This window comes from Pyrus communis, chromosome 14, assembly GCF_041283825.1.
Source record: "Pyrus communis isolate YQ-2024b chromosome 14, ASM4128382v1, whole genome shotgun sequence".
Taxonomy (NCBI): Eukaryota; Viridiplantae; Streptophyta; class Magnoliopsida; order Rosales; family Rosaceae; genus Pyrus; species Pyrus communis.
In genome coordinates this window covers 13,075,751-13,095,501 of record NC_142578.1, presented here as the reverse complement: position 1 = coordinate 13,095,501, position 19,751 = coordinate 13,075,751, and the positions used below count along the sequence as shown (strand labels likewise).

Here is a 19,751-nt window from a genome sequence, read left to right as displayed (position 1 = left end):
AACTTTTACACCTACTGCCATTTTTTGAATGTAGCCCATCAGGGTTGGGGGCATTTATGGAGCCAAAAACAATCCCAAAAATCCTAGGGGTGACATGTGAATTTTTCCTCAAGAAAGACAAGATTGCCCTCATTGAACGGGTAGGGCAGACAAATATTCCCACGTTGCATTCAGAGCTTTGGAAGTTCAAGAAGCAGACTACTAATGCTCAAAGCTCCCCTGATCGTGGCATGATAAAGATAGGGTTCATTACTAAATTCTATCTTTAATATATTCCCAATTGAAGATCAACTCAATTAAGTAAGGAATCCCTATCACAATCACTTAGGGAAACTTCCACCATTATCCCAATGTCTTTCCTCCTAATTATCTTTCCTCCTAATTAATATCTTGGGAATATTATTTCCTCATTCATCCAACGGATGACATACCTTGACCAATAGGATGCCGCCATGTGTGGGGCAAAACCTTAACATTATGGCCGGCCACCTTCTCTATAAATACCTCATCTCCACCATATTTTAGTAAGCTTTTTGCTACACATACAAGCCCTAAACACTCACTATTTTCAGAGATACTAAATTAGGTATCGGAGATCCATTGGCCAAAGCCCCCCATAGTAGGCTTGTGAGGCTTTGCTCCTTGATCAAGGGTTTTAATTGTTTAAACTCAAAGATACTGTTTTTGCTTTATCATTGTAATTCCCAACAGAGTTTTGAATTTTTTTCAATTTGCTCACCACATTTTCCCTTCTAATATTTGTAGACGTCAGTTAATTTGATACAAAGTGAGGAATTTAACATATGGCTTTCATGTCATTTGTAAATTAAATTCAAGGGAAAGCTAATAAATTAATATGGGAACAAAGAGTTTGAGGTGAAGGTAAATTTACATGAGTTTTGCTTCGTTCTTTGGTAATCTTTGCATAGTTCCATTCATTTTTCACTCTTTGCATGTCTATGTGTCAATAACGTGGGAAGTAAGAAAAGAAGAAATTCAATGGGGTAAAAAAATATAAATAATGCAAATTAGATCAACTAGTCTTTTTTTTTTTTTTTTGTTGTTGTTGTGTGTGTGTGTGTAATATGGACATCAACTAAATCTCATAATAGTTTATCTATTATTTTTGGTTTTGAGGTTTTTTTTTTTTTTAATCCAAATAATTGATATCAAATTTGTCGCTAACGAGGTTCGAATCTTAGAATTTTGAACAAATGAAGAGGTTGATTACTAATTTTAAGGTAAGACTCACATAACCTTTACTTCTTCGTGTGTTAGTAAATATAGAGAAGTTGCAGTGGCCGAACCCGGATTCCTTGTGAGGAGGGGCCTCACACAAGTATAGAAGAAGAAAAAGCAAATAGTGCTTATAAAATTACTAATGCAAAACATCATAATATATCCAAATAATTAAGTGGTCAAAATATGTATAGATAATTTTATCTATTTATAGTAATCATAATTATTCTCGACGAATTTCATATTTCGAAAACATTGCATGATGTCATCTATACTATTAAAAGAATTATTAAACTCAACATAGAGAATTACTAAAAATTTTGCAAACCCTAAAACTCAAGGAAAGGTAGGATAAAATAGAAACAAATATTATATAGAGAATACTAGAGTTTTACAAACCTTATTGCTCTTTATTCAATAAATATGGGATTTGGATTGGCTAAATATATGAAATTCAAGAAGAATAGGAGTAATAGCTCTGCCAATGCATGAGTGAAGGATGATTTTCTTTTTCCTTTTTTTAATTAAAAGGGAATGAAGGGTCTTAATTTAAATGTTATTGATTTATGATAAATGACCATTTGAAGTATTTACTTAATTTTGGGATGAGATTTGGATGAAAAGATAGACAATGATTGGATTTGCTTTGATGTGTTGAGAAGGGTTGCAAAGTAATAGAAATAGGTGTAATACTAATCTTGTTTTTTCAAGTGGTAGGTCTAGGACTAGTCTAGTCCTTGTGTGCTAGTGAGAAGTTGCAAAATTTATACAATAAGAATTGTTTATCTTTTAGGTTTTCTTTAAGAAGTAACTTTACAAAAAAGCATCAAAATCCAAAATCCTATGATCACTTGATTATATAGGGACGAGGATCCTCTTTGGATTCTCTTTGTGGGGATCCGGAGGATTAATCAATCGCAACCGTTCATCTTTCATTGTGGGGTCAATTTTCATTAGGTACTGTTTATATTTAATTTTAAATAAAAATTTTAAAATAATTTCTAACCACACAATGTACGATGAACGGACATAATTGTTGATCCTTTAGATCCTCACAAATAGGATCCAGATGGGATTCTATTCCATTATATAGTAATCATTTTAGTGTTTTTTGAAAGTATCGTATTCATTGTCACGATTAGACGTCTTATTCATGTCAAATAAATAATCGCATGTTACTAATTTCAAGCTATTCCAGCGTACCCGATGAATTTATTTAAGTTTCCATGATTGCTGGGTTCTGGTGGGGGCAGAAAAATAGGGAGCGGAAAATTCATTGGGTATCAAAAAATGTGTTAGGCCTTCCAAAGCATGAAGGGGGTTTTAGGAACTTTAAAATCTTCAATGATGCTCTTCTTGCCAAGCAATGTTGGAGGTTGATCACGGAGCCGAATTCGTTATGGGCTTCGGTTCTCAAGGCCCGGTACTTCCCATATTGTTCTTTTCTAGATGCTTAGTGGGGAAGCTGGGCATCATGGGCTTGGACCAGCTTATTAGTGGGAATAGATATATTGTTGAAGGGGGCACATTGGCAAATCATGGACGGGCATAATGTGTGGATTTGGGTTGACAGGTAGCTCTCATCCCTCCTCTCGGGCTATCCTATTCCAGGTGGAGAGGTGTCGATCACCAAGGATACCTGGGTAGCAACTCTTATTTGTCCAACTACTAGAACTTGGGAACTCAACTCCCTTCAACCCTTCTTATCCATAGAGGATCTTAATTCCATGAGTGATATGCAGATTGGTGATTCAATGAGTGGAGACAAATTCATTTGCCCGGCTACCAAGAATGGAGGGTACTTTGTAAAGATTGGGTACCAATGGGTTCAATCTCGAACTTGGTCCCCGGTGATGCAACATCATTCTTCATCCCATGTTACCCCGAGTCGGGTTTGGAAGTTCATATGGAAGCTTCAAACCCCATCAAAGATCCGTAATTTCATGTGGAAAACCCTCCACAGAGCTTTGGCCACGATGGAAGAATAGTACAAACGGCGTTTCGCCCCCAACCTGACATGCCCGATATGCCACAACCAGGATGAGTTGATCGAACATTTACTATTATTATGCCCATGGGTGGAGACCATCTAGTTTGGAGGGATTCTTAATCTTAAGATTGACAGGAATGATGTCTCGAATTGGATGAAGTGGTTATTCTTATTCTCAAACCTGCATGTTGGTACTAATGGTGACCGAATGTCTTTACTATCATATGTAGGCTTCACGTACTGGCATATATGGAAAGCTAGGTGCAACCTTTTGTATAATCAAATACAAATCAATCCCACACAGGTCCTACGTGCAATCACTAACTCGGCTGAAGCATTCTTTGATGCAGCCTGAAGGAATCCAGAGCCATCTGCACTTGTGATGGTGGCTGATCAATTGTCCCGGTGGTTCTTCTTGCCACGCCATATACAAAAATTAATGTTGATGCCCGTTGGTCGGCGTCGACGAGATCCGATTTTGTGGTGATTGTTTTGCGGGATGCTGGGGGCTCTTTCGTGGCAATGATCATGCATGCCATTCGGGCTCTCCGTGTGTGGGTGCAGCTGAAGCCGTGACCATCCTCAAAGGTTGTGAGTTTGGTGTGGCAATAGGGCTTCGCAAGGTTATTGTTGAATCTGATTCCTATGAATCCATTTGTTCTCTTTTAGATTTGCTTGAGAATGGTAGATGGGAGGCCTACCCTTCCTTAGTGAAAGCTAAATGGTTAGGGGGTCTTTCTAGGACCATCGCTGGTATTGGATTTCAAGATCAGCCAACATGGCGGCGGACTCGTTGGCATTGTAGCGGTGTGCAGAGATGCGCGATGTTTCCTGGGTCAACAGACCCCCATCTTGGTTAGTTTTTGTGCTTCAAAATGATAATTTACCCTGTCCTCCGTAATGTAATAGGGGCAGTGGAGGGGGCGACGCGATAGCTTGGCTATGGCGTCTTCCTTGTAACTCCCTCTACTATCCGTTGTTTTTCTTTTGCTTTGCTGTCTGCTTGCCTCGTTGTAGGCTCTCCATGTTATGTTTGGCTTCTTTGCCCAGGTAATGAATTTCCCAATTTCCAAAAAAATAAATAAATGTTGGGATTTACGCGCGCTTTGGCGCGTCTAGGATAAAAACGAAAGTGCACGACGCGATAAAAAGTAAAGTAACAAAACAAAGGGGAAAGCCCCAGGTTAAAAACGGTCGCGAAAGATAGTCGTCGTTGACGATAACCCAAAGAGATCGAAGAAAAAGCTCTCGATTGAAGCGTCGCCGAGCTCCGACGACGTCCATGGACAAGCCAGGCAAACATCAGGTATTACAAATTAATTATTCAACCCCAAATTCAATTTCTGTTTTTCCAGTCAATCGAAAATTGCGATTACATTTCTCAGAAATTTGAAATTTTGATTCGAAAATGGCGACCGGATTGCTCAGGTTTCGTTGAGAGGAGCGAGCGCCAAGGAGATTACCAGAGACGCGCTGCTCGAGAAGGTCTCTCAGGAACGAGAGCTCCGTCAGTACGCCCGACGGGCCACGGCTGCTGCTCTCTTCATTCAGGTGTGCTTTTGTTTTTGTTCATTTTTTTTTAAAGTTTCTTTTCTGTTTTTTGATGAATAAAATTTGAAATTTCTGTCTTTGGGTGTTGATTTTCGGCCTAAAGTAAGCGAATTTTATGCGAGCAAGAAGCAAAATGCAAAAAAAAAAAAAAAATGATAAAAAGGAGGAGAGTTTAGATTCTGTAGTGAGGGATATAAAAGGCAGTTTGTTGTTTATGTTTAATTTTGTGTTTTCAGAGAGTGTGGAGGCGCTACAGGGTGGCGAAGATTGCTGCGTTGGAGTTTCGAGAAGAGTGGGAGAACGTAGTGGACCGGTATACTAAGTTAGCCTTCTCTGCAACATGGATTTCCAGCAATGTAGTGAGGCCTTTTCTTTTATTTGTTACTTGTTTATGTACTCGGCATAGGAGCATTCAAACCGCCGAAATGTGCTCTATGAAGACTTGCTTTCAGATTCTACTGGAAAGTGTGAATTCTACTGGTATGCTTCTTTTTGACAATTGAAAAGTTTTCTTGGTGTGTTTTAACTGTTGGGTTGATTTCATTTTCCGTGTCTAGATTCAAAGAAGAACTATTGTTCCCTGGCAATTGGCACTCTTGAAGAAAGAAGAGTCTGGAGTTATCAGTCAAGGAAGCTGATTTCTCTCTGCATGTTTGTTCTTTCTGAGTGTGACACGTCCCATGCACGGGGTCAAGATTTTGTTGCTCTCACCTCCCTAGCAATGCGTTTTGTTGTTGTCTTAACTGATCTCAAAGGATGGAAGAGCGTTGCTGAGCTTGACTGGCTGAGTGCAGATGCAGCAGTGAAGGATTTAGTTCGATTTATGGGTGGTGGTGAAAGTGGTCTCTACTTAGCCATTAGAAGATACATTAGCACGTTGGATCCTCCGGGATCTTCACGGATAAGCAGTAATATACAAAGAGATGATAGTTTTCTGATTACTGCAAGTACAATAACTTTAGCTCTCAGGCCATTTCATCTAGCAAAGTTTGATTCAGATGGCCCTGGCATATTGGATGTCCATTATGTTGCTGAGAAGTACTGCGTGTTTCTACTTACAATTCCTTGTCTTACTCAACGCCTTCCAGCTGTGCTTATATCTGCTATGAGGCACAAGTCCATTTTCTCACCTTGTTTCCAGACATTACTGGTAAGGCTTATTAAATTTGAACCTAATAAGTGTAAATTCTTTTCAGTGAGGTACTCCCTTTAATGTACACTCATTAGAATATATGCTTAAGTAGATTTATCAGTATTCTTCGTGTTGAATCTTATACGATCTATGTATAACTTATGAGCAACTGCTGCATAATTCCAACCATAACCTGATATTTCAAATTGAAAGCTTATCTATCTCTATCTTTTTGCCATGTAAAAGGGATCTATTGCAATCAATACATTGACAAATTGTAGAAAAGGTCCCTCTACTTTAATCCAATTGGAGCAATGGTCCCTTAACTAAAAATCCATGACCATTGGTCCCTTAACTCATCAAAACGTGCAGCTATGGTCCTTTTCGTCAACTTCGTTAGAATTCCGTCAAAATGAGTTATTTTGGAAAGACCATTGCTACAATTGGGATAGAGTTGAGGGACCATTGACCATTTCTCCAATTGGGTTAAAGTTGAGGGACCATTGCTGCAATTTTTCACATTTGGTTTTCCATATTTGCCCCTTGATTCAGCCTCACGTGCGTGGCACGTGGCTCATTTTGACGATCTAACAAAGTTGACGAAAGGACCATAGTTGCACGTTTTTATGAGTTAAGGGACCAATGGTCATAGACTTTTAGTTGAGGGCCATTACTCCAATTGGATTAAAGTTGGGGGACCATTGGTACAGTTTCCTCCCTGATCTTATTAAGATTTTGGAGAGAGCATTTTTCTTCTTCTGAAAATAATACAACCAATTATTTTGGATTGGGAATTAATTTTATTAATGGCTCAATACTTTGTTGACACTTATAAGAGGTAAATGTAAACAGTAAACATATTGTGTATGGTACCTTGGAGTTACTAGTAGCTATGACTCAGAACATTTCTCCATTGGAGGCATTTTTTTCATTTATTTTATTTTGAAGTTGTCGACTTGGGTAATTAATGAGCAGAACTATTAATCATGTAATTTATTCGTGCCGTGTTTTGTTCATTCTACATAAATTGCATGCACCCATCTATCTGTCTGTCTATTTTATGTGATTTTTTTCAAAAATTTCATCATCGTATTTGTCAGTATATAAGTGGTTTAAACCCAAGTTCTTTTTTTTTACTTTCAAATATAACTTATATGTCCTGTAATTCAGACATGTGGGACTGATCAAGCTTTTTCAGGTGATGGCAGATTTTGAAAGAGAAAATATTAAAAGAGATGTTAGATGTGGATCAGTCAAAGGTTCATTTTCTTCCCAAGGTGATTCCCCCAGTTGGTTGGGCTCTTGCAAACATTATGTGCCTTGCAGCAGGGACAGAGAATGATTCCATTGATCCTGGAGGGTTCAGTCATGATTTGGATTTTGTATCATATGTCTCTGCTGTTAACACTCTTGCAGAAAACTTATTGTCTAGGCTTGAGAATGTTGACTGTGTCAAGGATAACCAGGATCTCCAAAGTGATGCTGGAACACATGAGAAGTCCAATACAGTTTTATGTGAGGGTGAGACGGGGTCCTTTGAGATGTACTTGGATATGTTTAGGCCTATTTCCCAGCAGTGGCATCTTACAGATCTTTTGGCAACAATGAACAAAGTTGGTGATATTCAAGGGTCTGAGATTCTGACACCAAAAAAATGGGAAAGTTTAGGGAAGTTGGAACTGCTAGATGTTGTGCATTTATATTCTTACATGATCAGAATATTTTCATGCTTGAGCCCTGCAGTTGGGTCGTTGCCTGTCCTTAACATGCTATCATTTACTCCTGGGTTTCTTGAGAATCTATGGAGAGCCTTGGAAACTTACCTTTACCCTGGGGATTGTCACACTGGTCCTGATCGTTATGATTGTATCAGTAAAAATTCTGGTGGTGTAGAAAAAGATAAGGGTTTTGAGAGAAAACAAAAACACACCAACAATGATGGATTTAATAAGTGGGTCACTGTTCTTCATAAAATTACTGGCAAGTCACAAGCAGGCGTTGATTGTACGAATTTGAGTGATGGTCAACCTAAGCCTAGATCTGTTCATGAGGATTCATCTGACGTTTGGGATATAGAACCTATGAGGCATGGCCCTCAAGGTATCTCAAGAGACATGTCATGTATGCTTCATCTTTTCTGTGCAAGCTATTCACACCTGCTTTTGATTCTTGATGACATAGAGTTTTACGAGAAACAGGTAAAACAGTTTTAGGTTTTTTTACTTCTTATTTTCTATTTTCTGTTGATTTTTTTGGATTTTTCAGTTCTGATCATATGAGCATTTTAATAGGTGCCATTCACACTGGAGCAACAACGGAAAATTGCATCTGTTATCAATACATTAGTTTATAATGGATTTTCTCAAACTATTGGACAGCAGGGTAGACCACTTATGGAATCTGCAATCAGATGCTTGCATTTAATGTATGAAAGGGATTGCAGGCACCGGTTTTGCCCTCCTATTTTGTGGCTTGCACCTGCTAGAAAGAACCGCCCTCCAAGTGCTGTAGCTGCCAGAACTCGTGAATTTTTCTCAGCAAATGTAGGGTCAGATGATGCTCCGGTTGCCCCAAGTATAGGCTCTGTTATAACTACAACTCCACATGTATTTCCATTTGAAGAAAGGTACGGAAATAGTTGACAAACCGAAAAATCAAGGATTGCATAGTTCAAAGTTGTTTCTTCTGTATTGTTTGGCTGCCTTTGTGTTCTTTCATAACTTTGGAGAAATCTTGTTTTTCTTGGTTGTTGAAACCCCATTTTGTGGCCTTTAAAGGACCTGTTATTGGCTTTTTCCACTGGTAGTTGTCGACCTTGTGTCATATGCCTTGGGGTTGAACAAGTGTGTTGACCTGAAGGTTTGGTTTCTATATGTTTGCATGTCCAATGCGATATGCATATGTGGCTACTCTGGCTTGTGAGGTTGAGTGAGCACTGGTAGGTGGGTGGGTGGGTTGGTAGGGCTTGTTCAACGCTGATTCTTCATTATTCATATAATTCTTCACTAAGTATGAGGATATCGAATTATGTTTCTCACTACTTACTTTTTTTTTAGTTTTACCTTTGACATTATTTTAACTTTGGTTTTGAAAATCTTAAAAGACCTCTGCTCTAAATTATTCTATATTTATTATCCTGGCAGAGTTGAGATGTTTAGAGAGTTTATCAAGATGGACAAAGCCTCTAGAAAAATGGCTGGTGAAGTTGCTGGACCTGGTTCACGATCAGTTGAAATAGTAGTTCGCCGTGGTCATATTGTTGAAGATGGATTGCGGCAATTAAATTCCCTGGGTTCAAGGTTAAAATCATCAATCCATGTTTCATTTGTCAGTGAATGTGGCCTTCCGGAGGCTGGCCTGGACTATGGTGGATTATCCAAAGAGTTTTTGACTGATATATCAAAAGCAGCCTTTTCTCCCGAGTAAGTTTCAGAGTTTGTAAAGATAAAAATCAATTACAAATTTGGCTTTCTTACATGGTTAGCAGCATATTTTTAAGTCAGTTTTCTAACCTCATCTTTCCAAATTGCAGTTATGGGCTATTCTCCCAAACCTCAACATCAGACGGACTTCTAATCCCTAACGTGTCTGCAAGGTTCCTAGAGAATGGTATCCAGATGATTGAATTCCTTGGAAGAGTTGTTGGCAAAGCTCTTTATGAAGGAATTTTGCTAGACTACTCCTTTTCACATGTTTTTGTACAAAAGCTGTTAGGTCGGTATAGCTTTCTTGATGAACTGTCAACACTGGATCCAGAACTTTACAAGAATCTCATGTATGTGAAGGTAAACTTTGTATTTGTTGTTTGTCTTTGTTTCCTTTCTCATTTACTTTCTCAACCATCGGTCAATATTTTGGTGATAATTTAACTAAATTGAATTCATGTAATACGTTTTAAGATAAAATAGTAAGATTCTTCAGGATTTATCATAGACGATTTAAGAGATAAAACTTGGATGCGAAAGTAAGGAACTAATGTGCCTTGCCCTTTAAGGGGATATATGAAAATTATCCAACAGAAAAAGGCTACATGATGCCAGGACTACTAATTGTTTACTTCAGAGGGTCCATGTGGTTGCATTGCAACCCAAACTATTTGAAATAAGATGTTTTTGGTTGCTTTGTCCGAACTCTTTGAGATAAAGCAATGGGTATCTGGTATCTGGAAGCCCCCATTCTGAATTAAGTTTGTCTTACGTTTATTGAAATGCTTCGCCACGTATTTTATTTCTTGAAAGATTTTGATCTTTAGTTGTGTGGTTATTGCAGCACTACGATGGAGATGTGGAGGAACTCTGTCTTGATTTTACGGTAACTGAAGAATCATTTGGGAAACGGCATATCATTGAGCTTAAGCCTGGTGGAAAGGATGTTACTGTGACAAACAAGAACAGAATGCAGTACATTCATGGAATTGCCGATTATAAGCTTAACCGACAGGTTTTTATTTCATTCTGGTTCAACTAATGAAAATATATCTTTTGAAGATTTTTGAAAGAATTATTATTACATTATTGGTGAGAAAAATTACCTCATTTTAATGTTGAATTGCAGATTTTTCCTTTCTCAAATGCGTTCAATAGAGGGTTAGCTGATGTCATATCACCATCCTGGCTAAAACTATTTAATGCAGGTGAATTTAATCAGGTAAGTCCCTGAATGGATGGGTCTGCTTGTAATTCTAGTGAATGTTAATGTACCATTTAATGCAGGTGAATTTAATCAGGTAAGTCCCTGAATGGATGGGTCTGCTTGTAATTCTAGTGAATGTTAATGTATGACGGCTGGGTGCATTTTTTATGGATGAATTCATATAAGATATGCATCTCTCGTAACCTAATGTGCCAATTAGTCTTATGCTTAATATATTGATCATCTTAAACTTGTAAGATCAAGTAGTAGTCCCTTTTTTCTTTCATTCCAAAATAGAAAAGTAAAAACATAAATAAGCACTATCATTCTTTCTCGGTCTTACTTTGTTCTGTCTTTGGTTTAGGTAGCCGACTGATAAGGTGACAATTGGTAAAGAATATCAATATTAGCAGAATTGTTCCTTACTTGAACCGAAATTGCAGGGGAAAAAAGTTTTAATTGTTGATCAATCGGGAAAAAGGGGATTAGAACTTATGACCTCTTCCAACATTGGGAAGAGAAACCAATAACCAAGAGCTAGTTGGTAAGAAGAAAAATGTTGAAATCTAACAATAGGGACCAGGGGAATTAAAATATAAGAGTCGCTTTAACTACAGGATCCTTGTATGGAGCTATTTTATCCTCAGATTTTCTGGGTGGGCCAAAGTTTTCTACTTTAATCTTTTCACCATCTAAATTTGTTCATAGTGACAGTAATTGTTCATTACGGTCCAGTATTCGGTCCTCAAAATTACATTTCCTTTTAAGGTTGCTGAACTTTCATGCGCACGAGTCCGGTTGGTGTCAAAGACTGATCTATAATTACTATATGCAGTTGCTTTCGGGTGGAAACCATGACATTGACGTTGATGATTTAAGGAAGAACACAAAGTATACTGGTGGTTACTCTGAGGGGAGCCGGACTATTAAAATCTTTTGGGAGGTATTGACTCATCTTTAGAGGTTGAATGAGCCTATATAAATTTGTAGAATTAGGTTTTCCTATTTTAAGAAAGTACACTAGTGGTTTCTCCAAAATGATTCTTGTAAAGTACACATTCCCTTTTTTTGTTCCTCACTGAATCACTATGGAGTTCCATATTTGTGGCCTATTATCTGTTACACATTCAAGAGCCCATATGCTCATATAAACATATTATGCTCTCTCTCTTCCCAACATCTGAGTGCAATGATTCATGTCTGACTATCAGAAGAGAAGCAATCTAACTTTCATCATTATCTGATTTTTAATGATGAGCAGTCCTAGTATTCGTTTGTCATATTTTATTGTGGTATTTGTATTGTATCTTATCTTATACATGCCTATTTTTTCCTTGGGATGCTTACGATCCTTTTATGTTTTATTGAGTTTCTTCATACCATTATCACAGGTAATGGAAGGATTTGAACCTAAAGAACGTTGTATGCTTCTGAAATTCGTAACCAGTTGTTCTCGAGCTCCGTTACTTGGATTCAAACACCTGCAGCCTACTTTTACAATTCATAAGGTATCTTAATTGATCATCTACATCTATGTATGAAGTATATACAATCAATTTATCAAACTAACTCAAAAGTTTGTTCTTATATAGGTTGCATGTGATATCCCTCTTTGGGCAACAATGAGAGGACAGGATGTTGAGAGGCTTCCATCAGCCTCGACTTGCTACAATACTCTGAAGGTACAATAAAGGGAGAAATACCCCCTATCCCCGTATATTTATCAATAAACATTGCAAAAGACACAGTTCAGAAATGCGACCAGACTACCACTTATATCTGCAGGCCAATTATGCTCATTTCTTTTTGGCTACAAATAACTCTTGTTTTTTCATTCAATGTGATGCCTGCAGCTTCCAACTTACAAACGTCCAAACACTTTGAGAGACAAACTTCTATATGCAATCAGTTCCAATGCAGGATTTGAACTTTCTTGAGATTCCCCTTCAGGTAATACTTTTTTTGTCTTGCCTTACTGAACCCTTAATCCTATCTTGTACTAACAGTATTGCTCACCAGTTACATACTAAAATTAGGTGAATTTTGATTGTCATTGATTGTACGGATTTTTAAAGCCGTAAAACTATTACTGATAGGTCATACTGAACAATGGAAAAGAATAACCCATAACCTCATATTCTTGTACACATTAATCATTCCGGACAGAAGATAGAAGATATTAGAAAGGGAAGAAAAATACTTTAAATTATCTAATAAGATGGTAACTTCACGCACTGATTGCCTTAAAAGTTTTGATTTTTCCTTTTCATGTATAAAAATGATTTGGCAAATCACTGAGAAAGCATCAGTTACGTAGCTTCAGGTTCATGCATGGGACTAACTTAGAGCCCATTTACAGATCCGGGCATCACCTTATTAGCACTAAAGATCAAAACACCTGAAATTTCGCAGAGGACATCATCCGTCACTCTTACATGAAAAGCAAAGGACTAAGTGCTAAAATATTATCATATAACATATCTAAAAGACAAAGAGAGTGCGGTAGTATTAGATTATGCCGCTTTGGAAATAGATTCAAGATATGAGGTCAAAACCTTGTTGAAGTAGATCTCCAGCTAAGACCTCGTTGGTGGCTTCAGAGGGATGGAATCCATCCCAAAACACATAACCAGTCACATTGGTACATGTTCCTACGGACCTAGAGTTGCAAAGCACAGGGGTCTTTAATATACCTGTTCCACAACAAGCTCTTCTCTACTCGAACCCTGTTGCATGAATACATCACAGAAGTATTAGAAATTCACTACTCTTAGCATCAAACAGATTTTTTACTGTATTCATGTAGCAGTCTTGTTTTGTGAATGCTGAATATGTATGTTAAGTTAAAGAGGGAATGGATTTGTGATAGAGGAAATATATTTTACAAGACTTCAAAGAGGAGGCTGAGATTTTTCCCTTCGTTGTTAATACATTTGCTATCTAGAACTACCTTTGTTCTTAAGCAACAATTTAGGTGGGAGGGGAGGGGACTTTGTCTTCAGTAAAATGTCAAAAATTAAACATTGATTAACATACTTAAATTTTTCTTGACAATGAAATTTTGTAACTAATATAGTTTTTATTTTATTGATTGGTTGTCGAAAAAAAAAAAAAGAATTCTTTTATTTAACTAATATAGATTTTATTTTATTGAACGGTTAACTATTCAACAGCGAGGTTCCTTACCATTATCACCAGGATTCGCAATTATATCCAGAAGAGGCTGGAAGATATTGAAGACCACAAGCTTGAGGCATGGAAGCCTGTTCTTCAAATCTTGAGATGTGTTGTTTAGCTTATTGTTTAAAAAAATGGCATCTTGGTTTAACCTTGGGATGCACTCGTTAGTTCGGGAGCCAAACAAGGTGACTGCTGCTGGCCAACACCCAGTTGGTGGTAAGTTTGTGACTCAACACTTCGTGCCTCAAGTGCATACAAATTCTGTCAGTGTGCTGCATATGTCATGAGTGTATTTGAAGAAACAGAGACTGATGTACAATTTGCTATATGAAACATAATTGAATTCGGTTCTGATGCAAATCTAAATCTATATGATCACTATGCATTTAAATCAGTTCTGTTTCACATACATTTAGATTTGGTCAGCAAACATCATTGAGTAATGTGATTATTTCTTCTTTTTTCGGGGATCATGGACAAAACGAGTAGCTAGAGATCTGACCAGGTTTGATACTGACTGTTATGTGCAAATAATATTGATGTTTTATTTAGAAAAAGCACTTCTATGGGAAGTTGCAGAAGTCTAGAAAAAGCACTTCTCCCTCGAATAAAAAAGAAACTAGTATGAATAATCTGAGTGTGAAGTGACCTGAATGAAAGTGGAATATGTTCAATGAGAATGTTTGAGAATTGGAAGAACATACCTATATACAGGGGTGTATATATCCCCCCTGCTTCCTATCTCGCTCTCTCCTTCCTTCTCGTGTGATCGCATGAAGAGAGAGAGGAAGAAGAGGTATGCACCTCATTTCATGGAAGTTGCTCTCGAGTTTAAAAAGCGGTACAAAGCTGCCATTTTCTGGTAAGGAAATGTGTTTGGAGGTTATGCAATTTGTCCTATTTGTTAGCCTGTTGCAGTGAAAGTGCTATGACTAGGTCCAATTTGTGGGTTTGTTTTGAGAAGGGACAAATGATTTGATTGAAGCATAAAAAACTTAAGAAATCTTAAGGAAAAAGATTATTGACAGAATATAATTTCGGTTGTTATTTTTAGAGGATTTTACTCTCTAAATTATCGAGAGATTTTCCAGTGCTCAAAACATAAACTGTTACGTGTCATAATATAAGTAGATAGACGCTAAAAATATATTGTACAATGAAGTGATATAATTTGTAATGTTTCTTTATTGAAAAGCAGCTCATGGACTAAATGGACCTTGTCAAGGAATGGCATTGCAATATCAAATAACAATGATCATATATTTTTATTTTAATCTCAACCAACCTTTTTTCTTTTCCAGTGTCTTCGCTAGTTGCAGCCTGTAACCTACAAACGCCCAATAACTTTGAGAGAAAATGTCTGTAAGGAATCCCCTTCAGACGTGGATTTTAAACTTCCATATTTGAAGGGATTCTATACAGACATTAGTCATTCGTGATATTCTGGTTAAACCAAGGTACTCTAATTCTCTAAAAGTATGTGATTTCCACCTGTTGTTTTACTTATAATTATTAAATTTTTTTCCTTCTCATTTCTTAAATATTTGTACAGAATATTTGGTTATTGAGATTTATAACTAAAGCAGCTTTTAGAAAGATTTCATTTGAATCATAGATAATCAGCCATTCAGTTCAATTTACTAGTTACTGATTTCAGTTCAAGGAGGAATTGGCTTTATTTGAGACATCTTTTATGTGAATTTAAGGTCAAATATTGTGTGTTCATGCCATTGTTCTAAAAATCTCTGCTTAGGTCCCGTTTACACATTAGGTAGGCCACGGCCCCTATTAGTCTCTAGGCATTTGAAAATTAAGAAAGTGCACCTAAACCCACTTAGGCGTCCATCTAGCACGCATAGGCGCCCGTCTAACCCGCTTAAACCTGCCTAGGTCTCGACTTTCATTTAGACAGAAAGTTAATAACTTTCATATTGCATTTTAATTTTTCAATAAAAAGTAAGAGATTTGTTGAATACTTGGATAAACACTCATTATATGTTTGTTCCTCATATTTTCAATATATAATAAATTAGTTATATCCGCCTAGTTGTCTAGGCGCTAGGTCTCAGTCTGCTGTTCGACTAGCACTAACTTTTTTTAGAACCTTGGTTCATGCACTTGAGCAAGATCTCCTTGCAATGTGATGCTTCTCTGCATAATCTGAAACAGAATGTCTTCCAAAACACTTGACTTCGTCATGCGTTTCTTTTTCATCCAGCCTTCCTCTTCCCTTCTCATTCCTTTCCACCCATCTTTTAAGCCTGCAGAATAACTTCCGTCTTTTCGAACGCTCCTGATTACTCCTCACATTTCCAAAGCAAGGTTTATTGTGCTCCACAACCATGCTAGTCAATTCATGCTCCATCCCACAATTTCCAGCTTCTGAGCTTCCTTCAAAACCTGTTTCCAGACTCTTGAGCCTATTGTTCTTGTCGCGCTTGATTTCTCATCAACTTGTGCCTTTAAGCATGTATAGATCCACCTCAAGTAAATCAATTCCTTGATTTTAGATGCACGATCCTTTTTCAAATTCTTCAACTCCTTTTTGAGGCCTGTAGTGTATAGTCCTCGATTTGGATCCGTTCTTCAATCTGCGTTATGGGATACCTTAAAATGGTTAGACTATCAATGTGATCTCTAATGCATTTTTTCTAATACAATGATTTCTATTACTTTTATAGAAGAGTGATTTCACCTTGGAGACTGAAGAAGTCGATTTTTCTGCCAACCCAAGCTTTGCCAAGAGCCCATTTTTCTCATCTTGCAATTGCTCCAAAAGCACTCTCAACTCCCCAGTTTCATTCTCCGGTTTCTTGATAACCTTTGTCTTTGTTTCTAGTGCACCATGAATTCCCAAAAGTTTTGCTTCCCTAGCATCAAGCTTCGAGTCTTGTTCGTGTATTAGGCAAGATTGCCGTTTTACTTTCCTCAAAAGTTTCTTTACCTTCCTTTGAAGCAATCCATTTTCTGATTCCCAATACTCCATTTGCTCCAAAGTTCTCAAACATCCTCCAACGAATTTCTCAAGCCTTTGGTTCTCAACCTCCCTCGATGAAGCTTCTCTCTCCAAGAACTCAACAAGAGCCATTACCAATAGCAACATATTCGAAAACTCCATAAGAACAAATTCTTGCTCTTTCAAGTCACAGTAGCGTATAAATTGCATCTCTAACTCAGATTCTCTTTTCTAAAGCTCATCAAGTCGGATTCTCAGCGCGCGAAATCTCTTGTTCCAATTCACGTTTATTATCTTGGATCTCCAAGCATTTCGTTGAATGCATACAAGTAGAGCTGAAACTATGTAAACCATCCTCGTATCTAAACTTTGGAAAATTGATCTCTAGGGAACACACCTGATCATCAGTTTCTAATGAAGACCCTTGCGGATTAACACTTGGATTAGCCACAATCTTGGCACAGATGAAACCAACCACTGACAAAGGTAAAGGAATTCCAGCTTTAAGAAGCACTGGCTTCATGATGATATCTACCTTCGATGTTGAGCTCTCCATCTTGCAAAACCAATTTGATGTTTGTGATAGGCTGTTGGATGATCAAATTCCGATCCCGATATCCCGATATGAAATGACAACGAAAACTTGATTAGTTTCTTGAATGTTAAGGCGTTGCTTCTTGTGTTTGGGTTTAGCTTTCTGTAAAGAGAGGTGGAGGGGGGTTTCTGTTGCCTATCAGAAGCTCAGAGCCCTTTATCTCACTTTGATACCACTTTCTTGGTGGAGTTGGGATTTGGAAGCTAACTCCTTTTATAGTATTATTTTTATGAATTCACACGTTTCTTTTTTTCCTTTTGGGATACGAATGATATAGGGCGCGACGGAATTCCAAACTGGGAACTTTTGTGTAAAGCTGAATGCCCTTCAACAAGTTACTTTTGCAATACAATAGCATGTTTGGTAATGTTTTGGAAAACTATTTTTATATTTTAGATAAAATAACGAGTACAAAATTTTTATATTTTTATATTTTAGATAAAATAACCATACAAAATAGTTTATCAAGCTTCCAATTTTACCGCTAACGTCAGCTTGGCCTGGTTATGTTCTCCATTTTCGCTTCAGACGGAGAGAGCAAAAGGTGTACAGATCTCATACTGGTTTCTCTCTCATGCATGTAAGTTTCTCATTTCATCAAGCCATCTGCCAATCTTCTTCTTCGTCAAATCAATAAGCGGATCTGGTTTTCAATTTAGATATATGCATCTGATTCTTTTTGGATTAGTAGCTCTTAGGTCCTCATTTTTGTATGAAATTTTAGGTCTGAATGTTTTTTTTATTTTAATTTGATTAGTAGCTTTTAGGTTTGGATTTTGATGAAATTTCAGATCTTTAGGAGAATTTTAGGTCGGGCAAGGATTTTGTATGTGTTTTTTTTGATGAAATTTCAGGTTCTTAAGAAAAATCTCGTTGGCTTTTTGCTATCAAGGAAATGCGGATTCGCATGGTCGGTCTAGATGTTTTAGGTTACTACTCCGCAGTTGGTTGAGTCTTTATAAGACATATTTGTGGTACAAGCTGCAATTACAAATTTCTTCATGGCTGTGTTGCCAAGAGAGGGCAGGATGTATACATTTTCTTGGGGCAACGATGGCAAACTCGGCCACCTAACCGAGCCAACTGATGTTGAGCCCCATCCCTTGTTGGGAGCACTTGAGAATGTACCTGCGGTGAAAATTGCAGCTGGATACTGCTACCTTCTTCCTCTGGCTTGTCAGCCTAACGGCATATGTAAGGATTGTCTGTTTTCTTCAGTTTGCCTTGATAGCAGACATCGAACAAAAAATCTTTTTCGGAACCAAAAAGAGGTGTTCTAGGATCTTATTCATAATTATTGAGAATGTTACTCAAATAAAAAAAAAAAAGAAAATATTGGGAGCCTTGTCCAAACTGTTTTTACCTAAAGCATTCGATATCACTCCTTTTGATCTTCATGTTTGTTCCTTGATAAATCCAAACCAATTTTGTTATTGTAGTTTTTGCATTAAATTTTATATGAAGATTAGTATTGCTCATTTGGATGTTCTCGAAACCTTTCAGGTCAGTTTACTCTTATCTCTTGTGTTGCGTCTCTAAGATTTATCTACTGGGGTGCAAAGTGAAAAATAGGGTAAAGTGGCATTTCATGCATTATTTTCGCTTTTTCTTTAAGCATTGTGACGGTTAAAATTGGCTTCAGTTATCTTTTGAGCATCCTGATACACAACAAAAGTACATTTGGGTCACTGTCTTTGTTAATTGTGGGAACATTGTTGAATTAGGTCACCAAATTAAATTTTTAATTGGGAACGATGTAAGCTTTACACGTAATTGTGACGCCACAGTGTCGTTGTTTCAATATTTTCATATACCAATAGCAATAGTTCGACATATCTGGACTTAATTTGAAGCTTGCATGTAAGTTTTATTGCGGTGGAATATGAGACTTTGGGTGGAAATTTTGTTTCTGCTTACATTAGAATGGAGTGATGAGAGTTGACTGTCATGAATTTGACATTACTCGTTACTAGATTTGGATTGTTATGAATTGAAAATGGGAAGTTGGTTGGTTTGAGATTTCTTGCACATGATGATGGCTAAAAAACCTCACAAAACAAAAGGAAGTGCTACAAATTGGAGCCCCAAACTAGAGATTTGCTACCTGCTTGTGGGGTTAGGGTGTTCACTAGGAAATAGTGATAGTACTAGTGTTCGGTTAGAAAAATAATGATTGCTCAGTTTAAGAAATAGTTAATGTTCAAATTAAGAAATAGTGATAGGGCTAGTGTTTATTTTAAGAAATAGTCAATGTTTAGTTTAAGAAATAGTGATAATACCAGTCAGTTTAAGAATAGTCAGTGTTTAGTTCTAAAAAGTTGGTGTTTAGTTTAGAAATAGTGATAGTACCAATTTTCAATGTAAGAAATAATGATAGTACCTGTGTTCATTTCTAAAAATAGTCGGTGTTCAGTTTAAGAAATAGTAATAATACTCGTGTTTAGTATTAGAAATAATCAGTGTTAAAGTTTAAGAA

General features: G+C 37.2%; 2 protein-coding genes across 6 annotated transcripts; one reads left to right on the top strand and one right to left on the bottom strand.

Moving 5' to 3' along the window:
* The first annotated feature begins 4,279 nt into the window (after nucleotides 1–4,279).
* On the top strand, nucleotides 4,280–14,084 carry UPL7 (ubiquitin-protein ligase 7). 5 transcript variants are annotated; one of them, XM_068451857.2, is made up of 15 exons: nucleotides 4,280–4,535; nucleotides 4,658–4,780; nucleotides 5,017–5,260; nucleotides 5,338–5,930; nucleotides 7,121–8,110; nucleotides 8,204–8,538; nucleotides 9,056–9,334; nucleotides 9,445–9,697; nucleotides 10,182–10,352; nucleotides 10,467–10,559; nucleotides 11,380–11,487; nucleotides 11,936–12,052; nucleotides 12,137–12,226; nucleotides 12,398–12,494; nucleotides 13,718–14,084. In XM_068451857.2, exons 1-14 carry the CDS (start codon nucleotides 4,512–4,514, stop codon nucleotides 12,479–12,481), a joined length of 3,504 nt encoding a protein of 1,167 aa, XP_068307958.2. In that variant the 5' UTR covers nucleotides 4,280–4,511; the 3' UTR covers nucleotides 12,482–12,494; nucleotides 13,718–14,084. The 5 variants fall into 5 exon arrangements, 3 of the variants coding, with proteins under 3 accessions (XP_068307958.2, XP_068307960.2, XP_068307959.2); XR_015955613.1 differs by having other exon boundaries at nucleotides 4,383–4,535; nucleotides 9,445–9,687; nucleotides 13,743–14,084; XR_011065238.2 differs by having other exon boundaries at nucleotides 4,383–4,535; nucleotides 9,445–9,687.
* Nucleotides 14,085–15,666: 1,582 nt separating this feature from the next.
* On the bottom strand, nucleotides 15,667–17,418 carry LOC137712209 (protein CHUP1, chloroplastic). The gene is given in 6 exon segments (XM_068451326.2): nucleotides 15,667–16,150; nucleotides 16,152–16,186; nucleotides 16,188–16,286; nucleotides 16,289–16,315; nucleotides 16,420–16,947; nucleotides 16,949–17,418. Coding segments are annotated over 6 exon segments (1,293 nt in total). The 5' UTR covers nucleotides 17,237–17,418; the 3' UTR covers nucleotides 15,667–15,834.
* Nucleotides 17,419–19,751: the final 2,333 nt, after the last annotated feature.